Source organism: Myxine glutinosa, chromosome 12 (assembly GCF_964187855.1).
Source record: "Myxine glutinosa chromosome 12, kmMyxGlut1.1, whole genome shotgun sequence".
Classification (NCBI taxonomy): Eukaryota; Metazoa; Chordata; class Myxini; order Myxiniformes; family Myxinidae; genus Myxine; species Myxine glutinosa.
In genome coordinates, this window is record NC_136272.1 from 94,729,503 (window position 1) to 94,752,664 (window position 23,162).

Below are 23,162 nucleotides of genomic sequence, written 5' to 3' on the forward strand. Positions count from 1 at the left end.
AGGTTGTTTTATAATACAATTGTTTGTATAATTCACATTCATTGACGTAATTGCACTTTAGTCAATGCACGTATTGTGTTTCACGATGAACACAAGAATACTCTTATGAGATGTGCACTAAATGATGTGGACGCCCTACAAGGGTCATGACCTACCTCCCATAAGCGAAGTAAATGAGTTCACGGTGTGTCAGGATGTCGTTAAAATGGACAGTTTCGCTCCATAGACCGTTAAAATGAAAGAACATTCTAATTAACGAGACTCTACTTTATAATGAGATAAATTTATTACAAGTACACATTTACCATATTGGAATGAATAATTAAGCAGTTGGTGTTCATGGTCACACCAACTACCCTTACGCACAAACGGGCATGAGTAATGAGGGCGATGGATGGAGAGTTCTCACCGCAATGAGTTGGTATGAATTATTCATCATAGCAATGAGCATGTTCAGAAGGACAACCAGGGAGATGACATTGTACGTCCCAAACATCGTGGCCCCGACGTACTCGGTGAACTCGTGCGGCGCCCTCACGTTGGTCACGTACAGGTTGATGAGACCGAAGATGGACCAAAACAAGGACTGCAAAGTCTCGAACAACCTGCGTAAGACAACACGCCGATGATAGACAATCTTATTTGGAAATTCATTTGTTTGAATTTCCAATCGTTTAATGCCCATTTTCCATAAATTCAGCGCTTCAAAATCAATCCAAAAATAAATAAATGCCAAAATGCCAAAATATAATAAATACCAAAATCATAATAATAAATGCCAAAATCAATTAATTCCGCGCTTAAAATTATGAGAAATTGCTAATAAATGCCTTGGCTAAATGAATTGGCAATAAAAGTTTTTTTTTTCCTATCCTCATGTACGTGTCTCACTAATGGAATCGCAGCATGCACGCTTTGCTTCGTGCTTATTATGACATTATCGAGTTAAACAAAGCTACCAGCCTCCCTCTCCAACCCTTGGAGGCATTCGAGTGTCCATGACAATCTGTACACTTTTCACAGATAAGAATCTTTCCCTGGACACGTCGCTATAGTCTCGATGCCCGTGGGTGCTGATGAAGCGGACCTTAACCGGGAGAGAAAATTTGAAGTTGGTCATTGTATACCTGAACACAATGGCCTACCCTTTACCAATATCACCTTGGGTCTTCAGCATCCACAAGAATATGCTGGCACAGCCTTGTTAAGTGCCTTTCTGAAAGGAGAGCGTACTCTATCAGAAGGTTGATGGTGGTCATTGTACCCTGTCCCAATCAGGGCTCAAACTGAGAGCAGTCAGCTCAAAGGTGAGTAAGCTACCTCTACATAACTATGCTGCCAGTGCCAGTCCTGTGTTTGAGTATATAGAGTGCAGCACTTACATACCAAATCTGATTGTTGAGCGGATTCCTTGTTCTTAATTAGAGCACAACTTGAACGGGCGACTTTTGACAAGATCCTTTTGGATATACGCTCGACAATCAACAATACAATCCTGATTTCGAGTTAGACTGTGATTATGGTATTGAGCATTTGTGTGATGAAATGTGAAAGGTGTGTGCCACTCCTGCCGTACGTTGAAAATGCGTTGTTCTGCTTCTCGCAGCGGATCCCCTTGCATTCGGTCTTGCCTTCTGCCCCGTAATAGTAGAAATACAGCTGATTGAGGCCATTGGCGAAAGCGAGCAGCACTAGGCAATAGATGAAGAGGAACTTGAGGATGTCGAGCAGCATCCGACCCAGGGATATTTGGAGTGGACCTAAATGTGAGTTGGCGGTGAACAGGGAGATCAGACGAAGTGAGCTGAAGATGTTAGCCGTAGCGAAGAGGGCCTCAGCAACGAGTGTTGGATGCCACATTTCCCACTCCTCGCGTGGCTTCGAACCTCTGTACTGCACGACAAACAGCGATGGATGTTGTATGACATGACAGATGGATGCATTCCCGACGTGTTCCTCCATATAGTGCAGGTTTGTATTTGTAATCACAAGCATGAGTGTGACATGAATTTCCCCTGTTGAGATAAAAACTGTCAAAACCAGGGCAATTTGAACAGTGAAACAGGTTGACATAAAAGTAAACAGATGTTTGCTCCCTGTGATTATATTACTTGACTCCCCAACAAAGATAGCTTAGCAAACCAATTATTACTGAATTTAGATTTTAGATTTCTCTTTTGCTTTAACCAGGTGCAAAAAAAACGTTCACAATTGTTCAAAACGTTGCATACTTCCCCCACATCAAAGCAACAAAAATGAAGCAAAAGGTATAAAGAAACAAGACGGATTGCTTAACAACGGTGTAGTGGGCTTGGGTCTGCTGAATGGAGGACCTGCTGTCCCATTGCCATGTGACCAGTTCCTCAGCTCTGATTGTTTTTTTTTGTGTGTACCAGATCAAGGCTCCTCTAAGAGCTAACATTAATCACATAAAAACAAACGGACACAAAAACATATGATAAAAAGAGCGGGAGACAAGATGGGGAGAGAGAGGGAAGCACACAAGTACAACAGTAGAGACCAGGGACATCGGGAGATCTGTGGGAGGGAGAGGGCTTGTGGGGAGGAGACATGAGACAGGGGGTGGGGGGTGAGAGAGGTATAATACACATGGACACTGCTAGGACTTCCAGGAAAGAAGTCGGTATTTCAGAAAAGTGGATCTGGGGTGAATTAACGGGGGTAGAAAAGATCAAGGTTTTGGATGGGGGAAGATAAGAGATGGTTGTGAACAGCTGTTTAAAAACCTTGAGGGAGGACTGGGATTGAAGAGAGTGAGGGAGTTTGTTCCAGAGGTGGGAGTAAAGAGGAATGAAGGAGTGAAGGTGAGCAGAGAGTCTTGATTTTGGCAGTTTCGCCATAAGAGGGTTGCTGGCAGAGCGTGTGCGTTATTAAGAGCTAAGAGTTATTAAGAGTTATTAAGAAGGTGGATATTTGTAAGGGATATACATACATACATACATACATACATAAGGGATATATATATACATACATACATACATACATACATACATACATACATACATACATACATGGCTGCCAAACCACATGACCGACAACATCTTCAATTTTTTTTTCTCGACCAATTTATCCCTAGATCACGCTCAATAAATTTCATACTGATCGGATCAAGCGTTCTACTTGCCGATTTATAACGTCATAATGAAGGCACCGATGAAATCAAGATTAACACATGTTATTCCCCATGGGGAGTACTTTACAAGGAGCCATCTTTCATTTTTTTTCTACGGAGCGGTTTCAGCAATATCAAGGTGCAATTTGTTTTTGGTTTTTCCAAGATTGTGCCCATACCGTGTGACCTATGACGCCATAATTACCATGATTAATTATACACGAGGGGGAGCTCCTTTGGTGAACATTTCGTGTCATTCGGACCAATGGTTGTAGAGAAAACGAATTTTAAAGCGAACAAGTCAGGAGACGAAGATGGTTCACGAGCGAGCGGTATTCAATGACAAAGGACGGACTATAACCGAAACAGGCTCGGACAGGCCAGGCCCGGAAACGTCAAAACGAAGGTTACTGACCTTGAAATGAGATAGAAAATAATGTATAATCAGTTATGAGGTGAGTTAGCTACACAATACCGAAAATTCGGTGAAAAATGAAATGAAAAAATAATTTAAAAAAGAACAAAAAAAATAAATGAAAAATGAAAAATCGAGCTCCGTGGGGCTCGACACATGACATTGGCCAAACCAAATATCGAAACCCCTGTCAGATTCCACCAAACCCCTCGGAGAAGATGTAGCTTGAAATCGATTACCCCCTAAAAAGACATCTTTTCAGGCGTGGCTCCGCCCACAATGGGCGCAATACGCCCACTCTAGGCAGGACACAACTAGATCATGATATTAACCTCCCACCCAAGTTTCATCAAGATCGGATGATATAATCGGGGTAGTTACGCTGCGGACAGACAGACACACACACAAACACACACACAGACAGACGCACACAAATGACGAATATAGTGGTCACTTGATAACTCGTGAACCAATAAACCCGCAAAATACTGGCGGAAGAGACATACATACAGGCAGACAAACACTGTTCCAGACAGCATTGCCCTATGCGTTACACAGTAAAAATTGATTGATATCCTTATTTCTCATTATAAATCTTAGATATTAAATCCGAGATATCTAATTATAAATCCTAAATATCAAATCATATACATCTCATCATGAATCCTAAGTCACCATCCGGTTTGGGGTTTGCTCCATGTAGATGTCGGGTCCGCAGTTCCTCCTTCCAATTCATCAAAGTTAAGTTTCTTGGGCCAGACACATTGTGTTTCATTGTATCCTACTATAATCTTACTATAATTCACCAAATAGCCGCCCGTCCGTTCCCAGGTACTGCAAAAACGGCTGAACCGATCACAACGATATTTTGGGTGGGTAATCCTGGGACCCCCTGGAGTAAAATAGGCTATATTGTTTTTCCAATTTTCCAATTTTCCAGTTTTTCCAAAGACGATGGAATAATATTTACCGATATGAACAGTGATGTGGCTTTTATTGAAATTCTACAAATACTGTTTAGATTTTGATGAGAATTATGAACCTGCCGCAAATGCGGAAGTGGACAGATGACGGCAATGATCGGGTTTGATAATATCCCAATACAACCGTCATTCAATCGTAATGCTAAATCGTTAAACGTTAATTGTGTTAATCATTTTGTTAAAGTATCAATTGATGATTGGAATTGAGTGAATACAATTACGATTTTGAATTCGTAATTGTGTTCACCCAACCATACGGAACTTCACATCAGGATTTAAATATTTGTTTATGTCACAAATGTTGTTTAAAGTTTATTTTTTATATTAATGCTATTTAATTTGTGATTAGCTCAAAATCCTTTTAACTGTTGACTTGGTAGTTTTTACAATGAAGGAAACATTAACAATGTTGTTAAAAGTTTATTTTGTGATTAATTTGTGATTGGAGATGTGTTGTTTGGAATGAAAAAAAGAGATATCGAGTTCAAGTGAATGATGAAATGCCGTGACGGTTTTATGTTCTAAGCGTGATATTCGCGGATCAGCATATGCAGATTCGCCAATGACTGGGTATAGAACAAACGTACCCGTTTGCGTTTTTCATGGAAGTCCTTCACGAACTTGCTGTCCATGTCTGACGTGTGACTGAAAATGCTACAGGAATGTGGAATTTATTGGTTTCATGCTTTAGCATTCGCCGTTTCTGCATTGTCTGTTTGCTTCTGGCCTCCCACCCATGCGTAGCATGGGCACCTCACTAGTTCACCAAATGTCCATCTGTCCGTTCCCAGGTGCCGCAAAAACGGCTGAACCGATCGCAACGATATTTTGGGTGGTTAATCCAGGGACCCCCTGGAGTAAAATAGGCTGAATTGTTTTTCCAATTTTTCCCCAATTTCCAATTTTCCAGTTTTTCCAAACACGATGGAATAATATTTACTGATATAAATGGTGATGTGGCTTTTGTTGAAATTCTACGTACCAGGAGAGAGTAGATCTACTCCTGACAAACTCTTCCTATATAAACATGCGGCTCCAAAGAAACACGGCAGCATGTGCAAAGCGACTGAGAAACAGGTGTTGCGGCCGCTTCAGTGTTACAGATTCGGCGCGCACTCTTCACACATAAACGTGCGACTTAGATAGACGTGTAGCGGCCGCTTCTGTTTTGCAGATTCGTCACGCGCTCTTCCGCATCTCAACGGTTCTGTTGTCATTGTCGTAGTTCATCGCAAAATACAACTGAATGCAAGTTTAGAATGCAAGTACACGAAAAAAAACGAAATACAGTTTACCTGAAGAGATATGTTTTTATCACGCATGAAAGCAATATGACGTCATTGACCACCCTGAAAATCCACGAAGTATTTTACAGTATTAAAACTGAGCTGCTCTTTACATACTTAGGGCCAAATAAAAAAACACCAGTTGATCGTCCGGATTTAAAAAAAAGAAAAGAAAGGAGGATAAGGCCCTTTTAATTCAATCTTTTTTCAAAATGGGTGCCATGTACTGTTTAGATTTTGATGATTTGCGTGTGATATAATTTAACGGATGTAAATATGAATCGTTTAAAATTAAAAAGAGCCTTCAATTTCTGATAATTTGCCTTTTCATTTGGGCCTCCCAATTGAAGCCCCGCCCATAGGGTGGGTACCGTTGCTAGTTATTTTAATTCCTGCATTGCTGGTCGTGTTTTTCGTCTAATTTTCCTCGTCAATCGGGATGTTGTTCTGTTGAATCGTCGAGTCCGTATCCCTGGTAAAGTCCGGCCTTTTTGTGAAGGGCTCGGCTAGTCAGGATGTTGCTTCTGCCTCAGTTTTTGATCGCACGTGCTTCATTTTCACTCTTTTCATCCCAGGTGTTGCTACTTCTGATCCCGCAACTTAATCCTTTTCCCCTCCTCACTCCAAAAATACAAACATACACTCTTCTTCACTCCAAAAAATAAACCAAAAAAACATCAGAAAAAAAACGAACTCCATCTCCTGTGCTCAGTCACTCCTTCATTCCCTACTCCTTCTCCTTTCCAATATCCCCAAACTGAATCTTCACTGAATAAAAGAACTCTTCCTTTAAAAGCTCTTAATAACATTTTAAAAACACTTAAAAAGTATTTCAAAATGCATCCATCAAAATCTCTTCTTTTACCTTTTCACCAGGGTTATTTCCCAAAACCACTTCACTTCTAAACATTTAGTTCATCCAGCCTCCGCTTGCACCTACAGCCACCTTTTACTCTGTGCCTTCAACTAAAAACAGTTTTACCACCCCACTCATGAAGTCTGTTGCCATTTATCCAGTTTGGGAAACCTGAGATGTCCATTTTGCAGAGGTTGTGTGCATACGACAATAAACTCCTCTTCACGTCTACTCATGGGGTCAAACTCCTCCATTTCAGTACCCTATCCCCATCTGTTTTCCCCTCATTCCAACCCGTTTCTGCTTCTGTCTTGCCCCCGCCGCCCCCACCACCTCAGCTTCCCCCTATGTCTCACCCCCTCGAGGCACTGCCCCTGCTCCTCATCCTCACGGTTTCTCCCCTTCCCCATTCAACCCTTGATTCCCCCCACCCTGCCCCCTCTTGGCATTGCCCCTGTCCTGCACCATCCAGGCTTTCCACCCCCACTACCCACACCCCCAGCCCCATACCCCACAGCTTTGCCCCATCCTCGCACCCTCCCCCTCCCAGTAACGCCCCAGCCCCGTATCCTCCAGTCCCATAACCACCCAGCACTGCACCCCCAACTTCGCTCCAGCCCCATAACCACTCCTTGCTCCTTGCCACATTCCTACACCTTACCAGTAGGTCCTGCAGCCATGTCCCTAACTGTTGTAAAAATGTTTTTAGTTGAAGGCACAGAGGAAAATAGGGCTGTAGGTCTAAGAGGAGGCTGGATGAACTAAGCGTTTAGGAGTGAAGAGGTTTTGTATGGACCTCAAACATCTGAGGCCTCTGCCCCAACCTGACAGATCTCTCAATCCAGGCTGCTGCTGATAAACCAAGGACCTAAACGATGGTCGAATGATCGCCCCCCCCCCTCCCCGACGCTTGTTGCAGAATGTTAGGGAAGGACGGTGTTATGCCATTATGTTTCCTGCCCAGCTTGCACCTACAGGTCGAACAAAATCTTAAAAGAGACAAAAAGGACAGATTTACAAAGGGCAGAACATTAATAAGGGGTTCAAAGGAATGGTGATCCAATTGTATGACCATGCATTCTTTCCCTACAGATTTGGGATGTGTGCTTTATGGCTGTTCCTTTGTTTTTAGAAAAAAGGTTAAAAATCGAAACATTTAAATAGCTTGCGACACGCACCTTGACCCCACGGCGAAGGTACACAGTCCAACAAGACTGTCCCACGAGCATACACATGCCCCTCAGCCCAAAGGCTGCGGCACATGGTCAATCAAAGCACATGTCAAGGGCCAGAATGCATGGTCATACAATTGGATCCCTCCTCCAGAGGAGTGAGTCCCCACGACTTCAACACCATGCCGTCCCGACGAGGGCTTATTTTTCCCTCATCAGGACAACATACTGCAAAGTGTTTATTTGTGACACAGGTTGTATACACAGGTTGAACCCTCTAACTTGACTAGGAAGCAAGGCACAGATTGAGTCTCACCCCAACAATTGATGCACAACCTGTTAGCAACAAGTGTCGCCTGCCACGCTGACACATTGTCTCTTCCCTGCTCATCGACAATGATGTGTTGGTATAATTCTGTAATGAATATTTTTGCTTATTTAGTACATATACAATGATATTAAATTGGTCTGCTACATTATTGTGCATATGCTAGTTGCACCATTTTCAAATATTATGCCTGTTTGTTTATGTTATTTAAACACTTTCGTTGTGTATTGTACAAATAATTGCTTTATGGTCATTATCTCATATTTTTGATGCTGCAATGCATTTGCTGAAAACGATTTCATTCTTTGCTGTTTTGATTTTGCCTTCAATTTCGTTTTCACATCACTTGTGCCGATTTACAAGAAAACAGGCACATTGCACAGTCGTACAGCCGCTTTGCAGCAATGATGTCACACAGTTACCTTGACAACCATGTTGCACCATTACCAAACAATGCGCTGCACGCAAATGCATCCCACAAATTACATATCATCGGAATGCTATGAATAAAAGCGAATCACGTTCCGGCATTGATCCCTCATAGTAGCAAAAAGTCATTTTAAAAACTGGAGGTATTTTTGTGCCCTTGGGCGGTAGCCATGTTCGAATCCGTTTTTAAGACATACTCATGATCTCATCTCAACACCTCTGATCGACATTCACTCACCAATTCCTTCAGCAGTAGGTGAAGTCTAAGCCAACGGGATGCCATATCTGGCAGCAATCTTGTGTTAGTAAAATGTCTTTCTATCGATGGAAAATTAACATTCTCTCCCTGTCCATTTCTCTCTATCAATCTCTCTCTCTCCATCTCTCTCCATCTCCTTCTCACTCCCTCTACCTCTTACTCCATCTCTCTCCCTCCATCTCTCTCTCTCTCTCTCTCTCCCTCTCTCCCTCTCTCCCTCTCTCTCCATCTCTCTCTCTCTCCATCTCTCTCTCTCTCTCTCCATCTCTCTCTCTCTCCATCTCTCTCTCTCTCCATCTCTCTCTCTCTCTCTCTCTCTCTCTCGATTCCCTCTCTCTCCATCTCTCTCTCTCTCCATCTCCTTCTCACTCCCTCTAACTCCATATCTATCTCTCTCTCTCTCTCTCTCTCTCTCTCTCTCTCTCTCTCTCGATTCCCTCTCTCTCCATCTCTCTCTCTCTCTCTCTCTCGATTCCCTCTCTCTCCATCTCTCTCTCTCTCTCTCCATCTCCTTCTCACTCCCTCTAACTCCATATCTCTCTCTCTCTCTCTCTCTCTCTCTCTCGATTCCCTCTCTCTCCATCTCTCTCTCTCTCTCTCGATTCCCTCTCTCTCCATCTCTCTCTCTCTCTCTCCATCTCCTTCTCACTCCCTCTAACTCCATATCTATCTCTCTCTCTCTCTCTCTCTCTCGATTCCCTCTCTCTCCATCTCTCTCTCTCTCTCTCTCTCTCTCTCGATTCCCTCTCTCTCCATCTCTCTCTCTCTCGATTCCCTCTCTCTCCATCTCTCTCTCTCTCTCCATCTCCTTCTCACTCCCTCTAACTCTATCTCTCTCTCTCTCTCTCTCTCTCTCTCTCTCTCTCTCTCACACTCTCTCACTCTCTCACTCTCTCACTCTCTCTCTCTTCCCTCTCACTCCATCTCCCTCTCTATCTATCTATCTATCTATCTATCTATCTATCTATATATATATATATATATATATATATATATATATATATATATATATATATCTCTCTCTCTCGATTCCCTCTCTCTCCATCTCTCTCTCTCTCTCGATTCCCTCTCTCTCCATCTCTCTCTCTCTCTCTCTCTCCATCTCCTTCTCACTCCCTCTAACTCCATATCTATCTCTCTCTCTCTCTCTCTCTCTCGATTCCCTCTCTCTCCATCTCTCTCTCTCTCTCTCTCGATTCCCTCTCTCTCCATCTCTCTCTCTCTCTCTCGATTCCCTCTCACTCCATCTCCCTCTTTCTCCATCTTCCTCTCTCTCCATTCCCTCTCACTCCATCTCCCTCTTTCTCCATCTCCCTCTCTCTCGATTCCCTCTCACTCCATCTCCCTCTCACTCCATCTCCCTATCTCTCCATTCCCTCTCACTCCATCTCTCTCTCTCTCTCTCTCTCTCGATTCCCTCTCACTCCATTTCCCTCTTACTCCATCTCGCTCTCACTCCATTTCTCTCTCCATTTCTCTCTCCATATTCCTTTCTCCATCTCTCTTCCTCCGTCTCCCTCACTCACTCTCACTCTGCCTCCCTCTCTTTCCATCTTCCTCTCTCTTCATCTCTCTCCCCACATCTCTCTTTCTCCATTCCTCTCTCTCTTTTTCTCTCCCATGATGGACCTTCTCTCTGATGACGGTCGTTCTCTGACAATGATTTGGATCAATGGACGGTGTCAAGCTCCTGATCTGGATGGCCATTGAATCAGCCAATCAAGAAGCTGAAGGAATTCTTCATATATCCCCTTATTCTATGAACACCATATAGACTAATCAGGTTAGATACACAAGTCCCAAATGCACTACCACCTTCCTTATCATGTCTACCTCAAACATACACCACATGGTGTATGAGACCACCACCTGCACACAACCAACCACCTCAACCCCCAAAACACCCACATAACTTTAATATCCTCCAACACAACAGAGATGGCCTCATCAGTAAGGCCATGCAAATTAAACACTTCATTCTCACAAGCAACAATCATATAGCCATCATACAAGAAACCAAATCATATGAGAAAAAGAAAACACCGACCATCCCTAACTATACACTGATACACACAGACAGACTGAATGACAGAGGTGGGGGCCTCATCACATATATACACAATTCAATTTAATACAAATATAATGGTCTTCAAAGCCAAAGACACGGACTGGTACACCCCTCACCAACCAAACTCCAGAGGCCCAACCATTGCTACACAACTAAATTCGTTATTTATACTTAACAACACAGACCAACACACACACACACACACACACACACACACACACACACACACACACACACACACACACACACACACACACACACACCCGGGTGGTTACAATAGCTCATCACCAGACATAACATTCTGTTCTCCATCACTTTTCACCACAACTACGTGGAGACCAGAACAACAACTCCCCTTAGATCACCTACGATCAAACACAAGTATAGACCTCAACACAAACAAAACATTCACCAATTACAAAAAAGCAATATGGGACAATTTTAATCATTACACTGAACAACAATTTCAACAACTCAACATTAATATCACTAACACTGACATCCACATCAAACAGTACAATATGATCATCACAACTGCAACTACCAAATACATTCCAATGGGCAATATCCAAAAATACAACCCCAACTACACGTCAGGAATCGCACACCTCATCAAACCAAGACAATCTAAAACACACCACACCAACACCCAAAGCACCAGACATACCGGTAGTAGAAAGGATTCAAACACAAAATATTCATGAGAAAAACGCCAAAACCAGCACTCCTTTCTACACACACTCAACTACTCAACAATACCAAACACTTGCACAAAACCATAAACATCAATAACTCCAGCAGCAACATAACACCCTCGCATGCAGCCATGGTGGTTTGTGTGCAGCCTATGGCTGCTGGATACATCATTTCCTGGGGGTAAAGTTGTGCTGCTGATGCAGTGCCCCCATTACCAGTCCGCTGGTACCCATTTTACCGACCTTAGAAGGATGACAGGCTGAGTCAACTCCACCTGGTGTTAATTCAATGGATGACAGGGGCTCAAACTCAGCACCCTAAGATCTCAAGCCAGACACCTTAACCGTTAAGCCACAAATCTGAGCTCTTCTCCCTTAGGTGACCAATGGTCATATCTGACAAGTGTTCGAGATTGTCTTTTTTTTTTTGTATACTGAATCGAGGCTCGTGAAAGAGCTGACAACCGCGAGGGAAAGACAGCACAGGGGGACCACGTGGGAAAGACAGCACAGGGGGACCACGAGGGAAAGACAGCACAGGGGGACCACGACGGAAAGACAGCACAGGGGGACCACGAAGGAAAGTCAGCACGGGGGGACCGCGAGGGAAAGACAGCACAGAGGGACCACGAGGGAAAGACAGCACAGGGGGACCGCGAGGGAAAGACAGCACAGGGGGACCACGAGGGAAAGACAGCACAGGGGGACCACGAGGGAAAGACAGCACAGGGGGACCACGACGGAAAGACAGCACAGGGGGACCACGAAGGAAAGTCAGCACGGGGGGACCGCGAGGGAAAGACAGCACAGAGGGACCACGAGGGAAAGACAGCACAGGGGGACCGCGAGGGAAAGACAGGACAGGGGGACTACGAGGGAAAGACAGCACAGGGGGACCGTGAGGGAAAGCCAGCACAGGGGGACCGCGAGGGAAAGACAGCACAGGGGGACTGCGAGGGAAAGACAGCACAGGGGGACTATGAGGGAAAGACAGCACAGGGGGACCACGAGGGAAAGACAGTACAGGGGGACCGCGAGGGAAAGACAGCACAGGGGGACCGCGAGGGAAAGACAGTACAGGGGGACCGCGAGGGAAAGACAGTACAGGGGGACCGCGAGGGAAAGACAGTACAGGGGGACCGCGAGGGAAAGCCAGCACAGGGGGACCACGAGGGAAAGGCAGCACAGGGGGACCGCGAGGGAAAGGCAGCACAGGGGGACCCCGAGGGAAAGACAGCACAGGGGGACCGCGAGGGAAAGACAGGACAGGGGGACCGCGAGGGAAAGACAGGACAGCCTGGGACAGTCTGCCTGGGCATTTGCTGTAGGACTAGCATAATATTTCCATTAAGGATGACGTTGGTTCTTAAAAAAAAAAAATGATGTCAATGAAAAGCACATTACACACAGGGCTCTAGACGGCGCTATGTGGAAATCTGATATTAGCGGCTAATTAGTGTTCATATTACCTTCACATATGCCACGATTTTGAGAGATATTGTCGCCAGGTAGAGAGAGTTCATGACGAAGTCCATCAAGTTCCACCAATCATTGATGTACTGCAGCAGGCCTCGATCCCACATCTGTTTAACCTCCGCCCAGATGAATCCTGCGAGAAAGAATTCCCATGGCTGGCAAATGCACTTTTTCCATCCCGAATATTTTCCTTTGAATGTGAACGGCACATGTTTCTTTTGCAAAGGCAATTGCCGGGAAGTCTACAATCGTAACACTTTGCACTTTTGGAACCAAAGCATCTTCAAAATGCCTCGGGGTTTTGAAAAAAGTATGGAAGATTATTTTGAGGCCTTCGGGCCTTCCGTTGTTTACCATGTTTAACTTTTTACTTGGCACAAGCAGTTATTTCCAATCATTATTCAGATATTATATATTTCTTCTCATATCCCAGGGTCGAGGCTTCTTGGAGCAATCTCTTTGGGAATGTAATTAAACTAACAGGCACTAGGCAGTATTGAATGTTCTAGTTCATAAATTTTTGCTTTCGTGATAATCATTATATTATCATTAAAAGCTTCACAGCGTTCCAAATAATGAGAGAGGCACTCTTGATCCTTTCCAAAGGGGCCATCTACTTATTACATAAGGAAAAAAGTGGTGGAACTTTTCACGCGCTCATCCCCCACAAAAGCCGCTTTTCCCTTTTCCTCTCCTTTTCACCTTTCACTCAAATCCCACACTTCATTACCAGCTCTCCCACCTTTCCTTTTCTTGTTTATTTTTACCAGCTCTCCCACCTTTCCCATTCCCATTACCAGCTCCCATTTTCCTTTTACCAGCTCCCACCTTTCCCATTTTCCTTTTCCCATTACCAGCTCCCACCTTTCCCATTCCCATTACCAGCTCCCATTACCATTCCCATTACCAGCTCCCATTCCCATTCCCATTCCCATTACCATTACCATTACCATTCCCATTACCAGCTCCCATTACCAGCTCCCATTACCATTCCCATTACCATTCCCAGTACCAGCTCCCATTCCCATTACCAGCTCTCCAACCTTTCCTTTTCTTGTTTATTTTTTCACTTATACTTATCTCACTTCACCCTTTCTATCCTTCGGCCATCACACCATTTCACCCTACACAATATGTAGATACACCCAAAGGTCAGAAAGCCAATTCTTATGTGCAAATGTTATCAAAAATGAAATGTTATAAAATTTGGAACATTCTTTCTTTACAACAACAGTTTCCCTTATCCCTAAAATGTCATACGTTCCTTGAGTCTCCATGTGAAAATGGATGGATCCATTAATATGGAAATGGGGGAAATGGATCATTCTCATGAAATAGCTCATCAACTTCAGCAAAAATGTCAATTCCTGAGTCATTGCAGTGAAAGTGAAAGAACTCTCCATTACTTCCACTCAATATTCTGGATTAGCTTCAGCCCATCTTACCGCAGACATTTATCGCTCCTTGGAAGGTCTCGCTTCTCACAGTCTACTCTTCACACACATTTCTCTCCATCCAGTAACACATGTTTCTTACCATTTCCGGAAAGTTCACTTTTCCAATTTGTGCGCTCGAGTTTTCTCCTCTGCCACGGTCCACAATTAATAACGTAACAATCGCTAAGCCATTTTACCAAAGCTTTGCATAAATGTTAAGCAATAAGAGTGAAAAGTGAGAGAGGCAGCATACCAATGACCCACGGCAGTACAAGCCATTCCACCGTGGTTGGAGGAGGCCCCTGCATGTTCAGATCAGTCTTCTCAAAGTGCTGCGAGGCCATGAAGAGCAAGAAGAGAAAAGTGAGGTAGGAGGCCGTGTGGCAAATAAACTTGATGAAGGGTTTCTTGATGAAGAGACCGAGGCGACTTTTCGGAGCCAGCATGTAGGAGAGTGAGAGAAGCGGAAAGAGAAGACCAATGACGAGGCTCGTCAGTAGTTTGACAGCCCAGTGATGGCGGCGCCAGCCTGGAAATCCATCATACCAAAGCGTTGCCAGTAATTGCTGGCAATTCGGCTGTGCCACAAACTGTGGGAAAGCAGACAATGACCCGGCTTGGTGACATCTTGTTAAGTTTTACTCCGCATCACATCAATCTCCGACCAGGAAATGGCACTCATGTTCACATATCAGGTGTATATTCCTGTTGAAGTTAACCCCTTTGAGTTAACATTGTGAGCTAAGCATTGCGAGATATTTTTTCGGATTTAAGTTTATCAAGGCTGTACGTATGTATTAGGTAACAAATTCAAGTAAAAGGTTAACAAAGGTGCTATTTCCTTTTACAAACACAAAATCCATGTGTGGAACAAAATGTTTTGTCATTTTCAATCACCTGTCAAGAGATGAGATTGGCTAACCCCCGCTCTTGCAGGGAAAATGGCCTTAAAATGCCTGTTGTTGTTGTTGTGTTGCCAAGAGATGAATATGAAATCAAAATTATTCAGTGTGACCTGAACATAAGGAATGTGAGGAAACTAGATGCAGAAGGAGGCCATTTGGCCCATCATGCCTGGGCAACACCAACACCAGATCAAATATATCCATCAAAATGACGCTATTCCATTGGGATTATGTGGGGAGGAGTGTCGATGAAAATGCGGCACACCAATGGATATCCCAAGGATGCTTAAATAAAAATGGGGAAATATATTAATTTTAATTATTTAAATAAATAAAATATAGAAATGTGTGTTGTTATTATTATTATTATTATTTATTTATTATTATTGAGGCTTTTTCAGGGGGTAGGGGGGGCGGAGGCGATGGTGGGGGGAGGTGGTTCTGGGGTGATAAATATGCAACACCAACCACACACACTTTCTTGACGAGACCTTCACAGACATGACATTCCACACAGATGCACACAATCACCCATCCATACTCGAGCTATCTCCCAGTCCTGTCAGTGTCCCTGTACCCTTCTATCTCCAATGCTTCTAGGTATCTATCTAATTCCAATTTAAACTTATCTACTGTTTCTGCTGCCACTACCTTTCCAGGGAAACCATTCTATGCATCAACTACTCTTTGAGTGAAGGACCCCTACCTTACTACTGTATTAACTCTCCTCTTCTTTACTCTCAGGCTATCCCCCTGGTCCTATCACTGTCTAGTGTGATGAATAATTATTCTGTCCTTATTTTTTTGATACGCTTCATTATCTTAAACATCTCTATCATATCCCCTCGTAACCACCTCCCTGCTAATGTATAAAGCTGTCTCCTTCAGCCGCTCCTCATGGCTAAGTCTAGTTAGGGCCGGAATCAATCGAATTACCCTGCGCTAAACCCTCTGTATCCTTCTTGCTATGGCAGCTATGTGGTGGTGACAGCTCTTCCTATAGGGCCTCACTAAATTCCTACCCAGTGTTACAACCACCTCTTTTGATTTGTAATTGATCCCTCTACGAATACAACCTGAAACCCTATTTGTTTCACCTTTCGTTACCTGGCACTGTGCTGTCTGCCTCCCCCCATATCTATTACTGTACCACCCCCAGATCCTTTTCCCATGTGACACGTTCCAAAATTTCCCCTTACATCATGTAATCTCTATTTTCATTATTCTTACCTATCCCCAGCACCTTTCACCTGTTTAGGTCAAATTGCATCGATATCTGCCAATCCTTTGCCCAATCTATGCAACTATCAATACCCTCCTGAATCTGATCATTACCCCCTCTGCTATCTACCTTACTACCTCCAAGATTTGTCTCACCTGCTAATTTGGAAAGTTTACTCGTCACCTCACTCTCCAAATCGTTGATGTAAATTATGAACAACTAGAACGGGCACTCGGTAGAGCGCATACCTTCGCCGCAGCTACTGTTCTGTACTGTACTAAAATACGATTTTGACCTTTTCGTGACCTTGACCTTGACCTTTGACCCGATTGCTCCCAAAATCTAATCAAATGTGTCCCGTATAATAACCAATCATCCCACCAAATTTCATGCAATTCGGTTGAATACTTTTTGAGTTATGCGAATAACATACACACACACACACACACAGACATACAAATAAATACACAGCGATCAAAACATAACCTTCCGCTTTTGCGAAGGTAATAATGGTGTTAGTAATGACCCTGATGTACACCTCACTACTTACATCCTCCCAGCCAGACATCCTCCCACTCACAGCCACTCTTTCTATCTTTACCGTAATCCAGTTAGCTACCTGACCAGCCACGATACAAGCCCTCACCTTGGCTAACAACCTCCTATGTGGTACCTTATCAAATGCCTTCCTAAAGTCTAGATTTCCTATGTCCATTGTCATTCCCTCATCTACCCAATCAGAAACTGTTTCATAGAACTCTAATAGATTTGTTAGAGAAGACCTACCTTTGGTAAGCCCATGCTAACTGTCTTTAATTAATTTGCACTTATTTAAATGGTTCATCATCTAATCCCAAATTAATGTCTCCAACATCTTCCCACCAACTAAAGTAAAACTAACAGGTGTATAGTTCCCCAATTATTCTCTGAATCCTAATGAAATAACTGAGTTACATTTGCTACTCTCTAATCCTCCGGTACCTGTCCTCACTGCAGTGAGCTATTAGATATCCGCTAACATCTCGCTTACCTGCTCAGCCACCTCCCTCAATACTCTCAGGTGCAAATGACCTGGCCCCGGAGCTTTACCTACCGTACTCTTTGATTTTCAAACTGTTCCTTTACTTCTCCTGACTTTTCTTGTGTAAATGTTGAAGCAAACCACCTGTTTAATAAGCCTGCCATCTCACTTTCCTCACTAACCACTCCACCTGTGCTATTTCTCAATGGGCCCACACTTGTCCTAACCTTTTCTTTACACCTGATGTACTTAAAGAAACTCTTTCTCTCCCTACCTCCCCCTCTCATCCTTCATTTGACCCTATCCCTCCCCTCCCCTGTCCTGCACCCGATGCTCCCCCCCTCTCCTCATTAACGGTATATTCCTCAAACATCCGGGGCCTTCGCTCAAACCTGACTCATCTCTCCATACAGGTTGCTTCTGACAAACCAGACGTAATCTGCTCAACAGAAACTTTCCTCCTTCAAGATGTCTCTGATTCCTTAATATCTCTTCCTGGTTACTCCCTCCTCCGGTATGATAGACCTGAGCCTAGTCCTGGTGGTGGGGTTGCTATCTTTATCAAAAACACTCTTCCTCACTCTCCTTGCACTGCCCTTTCTCCACCTCACCACCAGGAGTACCTCTGGCTACGGCTTCCTCTCCGCTCCCACCTTTTGTTCATATGTGTTCTGTACCGTCCTCCAAACAGTGATGACTCCATTTACATTTCGCTGTCTGACAACATGGACCAACTTCTATCAACTCATCCAAACTCTTTCTTCCTCATGTGTGGCGACTTCAACTGTCATCATGCCAGCTGGCTGGGTGTGGGTTCCTCTCTCACCAGCCATGGCACCTCAGCAAAGGATTTCTGCGACTCATTGGGACTGACACAATCTGTCAATTTCCAGACCCAGACCCGGAACTCAGACTTGGTTATGATAAACTTCCCGGCAAATGTCTGCTGCTCTTCTTCTGCTCCAATCGGTTCTTCTGATCATGTGCTTGTTCAAGTGGACATCTCTCTGGCCATTCTCAGAGAGCCTCCTCAGCGCCGACGAGTCTGGCATTTCACTCAGGCTGACTGGCACGGTCTGCAAGCAGCCATCAATCATCTGGACTGGTCTCCCATTTCTACTGCCTCTGACATCAATTCTTCCTGGGAATTCTTCCAAAGCAAACTGCTCTCTCTCATGCACAGATTTATCCCATCTCGTCTTCAGTTGTCTTACCCTTCCTCCCGTCTATGGTACACTGAATCTTGTGGTGAGGCAGTTGCCCTGAAACAACTTGCCTTTGCCTCTTGGAAGGCAAATCCAACTGAAGGCAATCTCAGTTCCTTCCACCAAGCTCGGAACAAGTGTGTGTCTACCCTCAGGAGTGCCAGGAAGCACTATCTCTCCACACTCAAGAATGAACTCTCAAACCTGTGTGGAATTATAAAGGATATATGGGTGAAGTGCAGGCGAATTATTACCTGCACTTTCTGATTCGAAATTGCAGAGACTCCATTTTTACAATGGGAAAGCTAAAGCATTTTGTTTTCAGCAAGGAAGATCGAGCAACCACTGGACATCTGTGAGTTGATCTTTATCACCCTGGCAAATGTGCACAGAGGTAGAATGTGGACACAGCCTGGGTTGGAATGCATTTAGTCAATTAGGAGATGGAAAAGGTCAAGAAAATGTTTGACTTTTCCGGCCCAAATCACGATCCTAGTCTCCTTTGTTCTTATCACAATGTTGTGTAAATTCCTTAGCAGGCTGGACAAAGGAAAGCAGATGCTAGTGGCGCCAGAGAGACAAGGGTTTTGACCTGGCCAAGCTTTTGTAAGTGACCCCGAAATTCCAACTGAACAAGATTAAAGGGAATTGTGCCTATTTAATGGGACACTGCGAGGCTTGGCGCAGAGGATCCCTTCCACGTGAGGTTTTAAATTTTATTATGACCGAATGGTTCGTTTTGCGCTGTTGCAAAACAGCGAAGGATCATGTGACTTGGCACGCAAGCCCGCTCATGATTGACACACCTGAGCGCACAGTGAAGCGTGTTTTGCATTCCCCGGCGAGTGGACGCTCAGTGGCAGTGCTTTGCTGGTTGAAGCGCACGCACCCGAGCTGTCAAACATTGCTCCGGACTGTTTAATATGCGCGCGGCACGAGCGATACGTTTGTCGTTCATCCAGTTGGGTTGGGTATCCCTGTTCTCTGTACGGATCCGCGTTCGGTCATGCCGATGCCCGCGCTCGGATCGACGGCCGAGCGGTTGAACTGCACGTATACAGTTACGGCGTACGGGTTGCAGCTGTGAGTGCTTATTTCATTGACCACAGGCAATCGTGTGGCGATGAACAAAAAATTTCGATTATGATTGTGAAATGGGGGTTCATAAGAATGTATTCGTTTGTCTGAACATTGTGATATGGTTAAAAAATTTCTTTGTTATGAAATAAAACGTACACAGTTGCGACATTGATAGGACGGTGTATAGGTAGAAAAAAAAAACTCCGGAAGTGGATATCGCATGTGTGTGAGGATGTGACATCATCATTTTTTTTTTCCAATGAACTGTCTCATTATCTGTCTGATCAAGTTTGTCTGACTACCTCACAAACGAAGGATAAATTGCCTTAATTGGCTGAAGATGTTGGATTTTGTGATGGAATAGCCTGGTAAAATTGAAAACATGTCAGATATAAGTCTTGGACAGAAAAGTGATTAGTCAGTTTTCATGAGGTGTATGTCAGGGGTGACGACCAATGATCATAGATTTCAGTGAACAGATAAAGCTATTCTGACAATATTGTAAAAGGGCTTATGCATGGAGTCATCTAAGTGATTGATTTAATTTATTGATTAATAATGATTCATTGATTTGTAAGTGAATTTTTAAGAAAGAAGCTTTGACATGTTTGTGCGACATCATCAATGTGAAGATACCTTGAAAAATGAGCAAGGTGGTGAGTTGGGAGGAAGGAAGAAGGGTCCATATATGTATATATATATAAATTACATATGTGGTTACCATTTTGTGTGATTCCCCCTCAACAGAACGGGATACCTGCCGACTGACAAGGCATTTGATTTCGGTGTAATTGGCTGTACACCTGTCAGTGGTGACCCATCTGCAATACCAATCTGTGAGATTGGGTTGTGGAAAAGCCACAGGTGAGGGAGGCTCTCTGGAAGTCAACTGCAATCACCGGTTGAAAAAGTGGAGAGATCCTTCCTGGAAAAGTACGAGTACGAGTGGAGCTTATAGGAATAAGCTAGGCAACAACGCATCCAAGGCTACTCTGTACAAGGTGGAACAAACCTCAATATATTTTACTTACAGTACACACAGTGGATAGCGTGTACAGGTGTATTCCAAAGTGCAGATCATAGTAGTTTACCTAGTACATTGAGTGAGTACTGAGTGTTATTCACACACAGGCAGAATGGGGAACGGGGCCTGTAAGGGTAAAGAAGGTGAACTAGATATGTCCCAAAGAGGTGCCTGCATAAATTACATGTGTAAGCAATATGGTGCAGATTCAGTTAAAGATGTGGAGTTCTGGTATGAATGGACAAAAGGTAAGAAAAAGGAATTCCCAAAGGACGGCACTTTTGAAAGGAGCCGATTGGACACAGTCAGACAATAATTGGAAGCAAGGGGAAAGCAGAAGCTAAAGGTAGATTGGAAATCATTTTATTACTGGGACATTGAGTCTGGGAACCGAGACACCAGAGCAAAAATGGGGGGCTTGAAGAATGAGGTGAAACAGATACAGAATAGGTTGGGAAAGGTATCCACTCAAATGCCTCTTGAAATTAGCAATGGAAAGCCATCCCAGTCCAGATTGTACCCAGAAGCAAGGTCATATGAGATAGCACAACTGGAAGAGGAAACTCCTCCACCTTATCGGAGAAATATTGTATATCAGCCACAAGCCCCTGTGGGGCCGGAGCAACGTGCGGTAGTTCCTGCACCTGCCGAAAGACCAGAACAAAGCGGCGCGGTTGGCTCTAGCCAACAGGGGGCAGATGAAGGAAGTGACTCATATGAGGCTACTACCCAAGAGGATGCAACTGGGGGACAGGAATGGATTCAGAGACAAGTACCGACTCAAAGTGAGCAAGAGACAAAACCAGTTGCAACAACTGCACAATACTTTTCACCTCACAATCATAATACAAGGAGTAAGAGGCCTGTGATCAATGCCAATCAATCAAATGATCAATGTGATTTGCCAGTGATCAATCAAAATCTGACTCTCTCGCAGAGGGACTTTGAGCAATATGGCATGACAAATTTTCCTCAGCGGCAATTTCCAGGGGCCGTTCAGGACCGCCCAGACCTTATGTACAGACCTTGGCAGGTACATGAATTGAAGGCATTGCAGAGAAGTATGCCATCAATCAAGACAGATCCAGTTCAATTCACAGAGGAGCTGTGATTGATTGTGGAAACGCAATTACCAACTGCAAGAGACATGGAAATACTTCTGAAATAGCTAATTCCTAATACCACAACGTTGAGAAAGTTAATGGGAGATGCGAACTGGGTACATGCAGAAAATGGGCAGGTAGATATGGGCGAAGAAGCAAAAAAAGCACAGATAAATAGATTAATAGAAGCCATACAAAAACTGTCACCCATGACTGACTGGAACAAGGTGGTTACGTGTAAACAGAAAACTGGAGAAGACGCTGGTGACTATTTGGACAGACTGCGAGACATTTTCAGACTACACTCGGGAATAGACCAGGCACAAATTGACAATGCCTTAAAACCCCTTTATATTAATGGTCTGCTGCCAAAACTGAACGGTGAAGTGGAAAGACAGTGTATTGCTTTGGAAGGAAAGCCAATGCAAGAAATATTGAATTATGCTTTGCATCATCAGCGAATACAGGCCAGAAACAGCGCTATAAATGCTGAAAAATTGATGCAACTACAGACACAAGCCCTGATGACTACGAATCAACGCAGCAGGTTTCCCTATGATTCAGGAGATAACCAGAGACAGGAGTGGCAACCCAGAGATGGAAGAGAACAAGTGGAAAGAACAGGTAATGACAGAAACCGTTGCTTCAATTGTGGAGAAATGGGACACTGGAAAAGAAGATGTCGGTATTCCAACAGAAGACAATTTCGCAAGGGAAACCAAGGACAGGGATACTACCAAGTACCAGCACCTCAGACAACAAACAGGGCTCCGTTGATGATCGCCCCAACTAAGGGAGGGCCTCAGCAGAATAGATGGTCTGGAAAACCCTTCTGACTAGACCACAATGAACAAGTGTCAGCGCTTCCTTTAATTTCAAGGTCGGCTGAACAAGAACCTAAGATTAATTTAACAGTAAGCGGACGCGAGGCCCCTTTCTTAATTGATACAGGCACTACGCATTCCATGTTACGACAAGCAGATTTTCCAAATCAAGCAGACAATGTACCATTGTCGAAATTACAGACAAAGGTAGTAGGAGTATCAGGGGTTCCCATAGTAACACC

The 23,162-nt window shown here is 44.0% G+C and overlaps 1 protein-coding gene across 1 annotated transcript in view; it reads right to left on the reverse strand.

Moving 5' to 3' along the window:
* Nucleotides 1-23,162, reverse strand: part of LOC137437633 (short transient receptor potential channel 4-like) — a 72,602-nt gene that overhangs the window by 8,326 nt on the left and 41,114 nt on the right. The window contains exons 4-7 of the mRNA XM_068132110.2: nucleotides 14,790-15,126; nucleotides 13,094-13,233; nucleotides 1,577-1,893; nucleotides 410-605 (exon numbers count right to left, since the gene is read on the reverse strand). Of these exons, the coding sequence (XP_067988211.2) occupies nucleotides 410-605; nucleotides 1,577-1,893; nucleotides 13,094-13,233; nucleotides 14,790-15,126 (990 nt within the window). The remainder of the gene's footprint in view (nucleotides 1-409; nucleotides 606-1,576; nucleotides 1,894-13,093; nucleotides 13,234-14,789; nucleotides 15,127-23,162) is intronic.